The following is a 2,486-nucleotide window of genomic DNA, read 5'->3' on the forward strand; positions in this document are numbered from 1 at the left end:
ACTCCCACGTAGTCGACCGCGGTTCGTGTCCCGGACCCGGTGGCTTAAACTCACGCCGGGCGCGTGTGTGTGCGTGCCCAAGATCCCGAGAGGAGAATAGAGGAGAAGGGGTTGTGGCGTGGCCATCCCCCCTGGGGGGAGATTTCTCGCTTTCTGTCTCTGTCTCTGTCTGTCTGGTGAGCGCACGTGCCCTATAGCGAAAACCTCTCCAAAAAAAACAATTATTTTATTTAACTTTGTTTACTTAATTTTAACATGACCAGGGAGGGATAGAGAGAGAGAGAAAGTGAGAAAGCAGGCCTCCAGGTCTGGAACTCGAACTGTGGTCAGCCATGTGGGAGTACAACACTCTTAACCACCAGGCCACTTGCTGGCCCCAGACATTGAGATTTTTTTAAAGACTTCCTAGGTGATTTCAATGTGCAGCAAAATTTGGTAACTATTACCATATTGAAATAAGTTGTAGACCAAGTTCAATGTTTTCAGGTGATTTAGAGCAGGGATGCTAGGGCTTAATTCCATTTTCCTCATTGAAAGTGCTATTCCTGTTAAGTTTTTTAGAGTTTTAAAGGCTTCATAGGGTTTTTAGGAAGACCTTTTTAGGAAGATATTTTTTTAAAAACTGAAGCTATTCCTGTAGAGTCCCAAGTCATAATTGTTGAGACTCAGGACTGAAAGAATTTTTTTAAAAAGAATCATCTTATTTAACATTATTTATTTATTTTAATTTGACCAGAGATGGACAGAGTGAGGGTGAGAGAGAGAGAGAGAGAGAAAGCAATTCTCTAGATCTGGCACTCAAACTGTGGTCAGCCATGTGGGACTCCAGTGCCCCTCACCATCATGTCACCTGCAGGCCACAAGGATGCAAAGAATTTTAAAGGTCTCACTACTTAAGGTTGTTCTGTTTTCCAGGTCCCATTAAAACTTCACGGAATAAAGATGAAATCTTTGAAAAACACTTAAAAACTGTGGAAAATGTAGCTTGGAAGAATGGATTAGCTCCAGAAGAAATTGACATCCTATTAAATGTAGCACTCAGTGGCAAATTTGGTATGTCAAGGGGATATATTTGTCATCGGTTTGCTATTAGTTTTGCCTTTTAGACATTGAATTAGATTGTCCATTGCAATCAGTTGCGGTTCTTTGTTTTTACTACTTTCTTTGTAAGGTAAGATTATAATATGGGGCCTTTCTTTTATTTTGACTACTGTGTGAGCCAGAAATTTCTTTGTGTAGATACTGACAATGAACAGTTAGCCCATATTTTTACAAATAAAATGCATAGACTCTTGTCATCAAAAACATGGGAGACATTTTTAGCATCAGTCTATTTCATTGTCTTTAGCTTTATTTGTTCTATGACAGTTCCCTGTTTTCCCTTTCTTCATTCCGTTGTCTATGACTTTATCAGTCATGATGCTTTTTCTTTTCTTTCTTTTTTTTTTTTTTTGGAGAGGTTTTTGCTATAGGGCACGTGCACTCGCCCGACAGATAGAGAGAGACAGAGAGTCAGAAAGCGAGAAATCAACTCCCAGGGGGGATGGCCATGCCGCAATCCCTTCTTTGTTCTCCTCTCGGGATCTTGGGCATGCACGCACACACGCCCGGCGTGAGTTTTAAGCCACCGGGTCCAGGACGCGAACCATGGTCGACTACGTGGGAGTCCAGCGACATAGCCATTACGCTAACTGCTGGTCCCCCGATGATGCTTTTTCTTTTGTGTAAATGCTTTTACTTCAGCTTCCTTTCCTCTTCTAAGTTCATGGTGGGAGCTTGGGAGCAGGTATTGGGAGAGGTTTTTAGCAATAGCACATGGCCAATATTTTTTTTACATGAAAAGAACCTTTTAACTTTCTCTTATCCAAATTCGACTTGAAGGGTACTCTATCTAGACCCGTTTTAAACATCTTCTATTTTTTTTTTTTTGGAGAGGTTTTTGCTACAGAGCATGTGTGCCCACCAGAAAGACAGAGACAGAGAGACAGAAAGCAAGAAATCACCCCCCCCCCAGGTGGGATGGCCATGCCTCAGTCCCTTCTCCATTCTCCTCCTGGGATCTTGGGCACGCATGCACACGTACCCGGTGTGAGTATATGCCACCAGATCCGGAACTCAAACCATGGTCGACTATGTGGCAGTCCAGCAACATAGCCATTATGCCAACTGCTATTCCCCTATCCTAAACATCCTCTTTTGAAACGTGAGGAAACTGAGGCCCAGAGTAATTAGAGATTTGTATAATATCAAAGGTAAAACTAGGGAAATTAGATCTCCTAACTTACATTCTAGTGTTTGTACTGTATCAAATTGCTGTTTTTTTTCCTACTTAAAAAAGTTGGGACCAGTAGTTAGTGTAATGGCTATGTCACTGAACTCCCATGTAGTCGACCGCGGTGTGAGTCCCGGACCCGGTGGCTTAAACTCACACCAGGTGCGTGTGCATGTGTGCCCAATATCCTGAGAGGAGAATGGAGGAGAAGGGA

The 2,486-nt window shown here is 42.7% G+C and overlaps 1 protein-coding gene across 1 annotated transcript in view; it reads left to right on the forward strand.

Moving 5' to 3' along the window:
- CENPI (centromere protein I) overlaps window positions 1–2,486 on the forward strand; it is a 70,878-nt gene that overhangs the window by 3,386 nt on the left and 65,006 nt on the right. Inside the window, exon 4 of the mRNA XM_006164857.3 lies at window positions 916–1,053. Within this exon, the coding sequence (XP_006164919.1) occupies window positions 916–1,053 (138 nt within the window). The remainder of the gene's footprint in view (window positions 1–915; window positions 1,054–2,486) is intronic.

The sequence above is a fragment of the Tupaia chinensis genome, unplaced genomic scaffold, assembly GCF_000334495.1.
Source record: "Tupaia chinensis unplaced genomic scaffold, TupChi_1.0 Scaffold143746_1, whole genome shotgun sequence".
Taxonomy (NCBI): domain Eukaryota; kingdom Metazoa; phylum Chordata; class Mammalia; order Scandentia; family Tupaiidae; genus Tupaia; species Tupaia belangeri.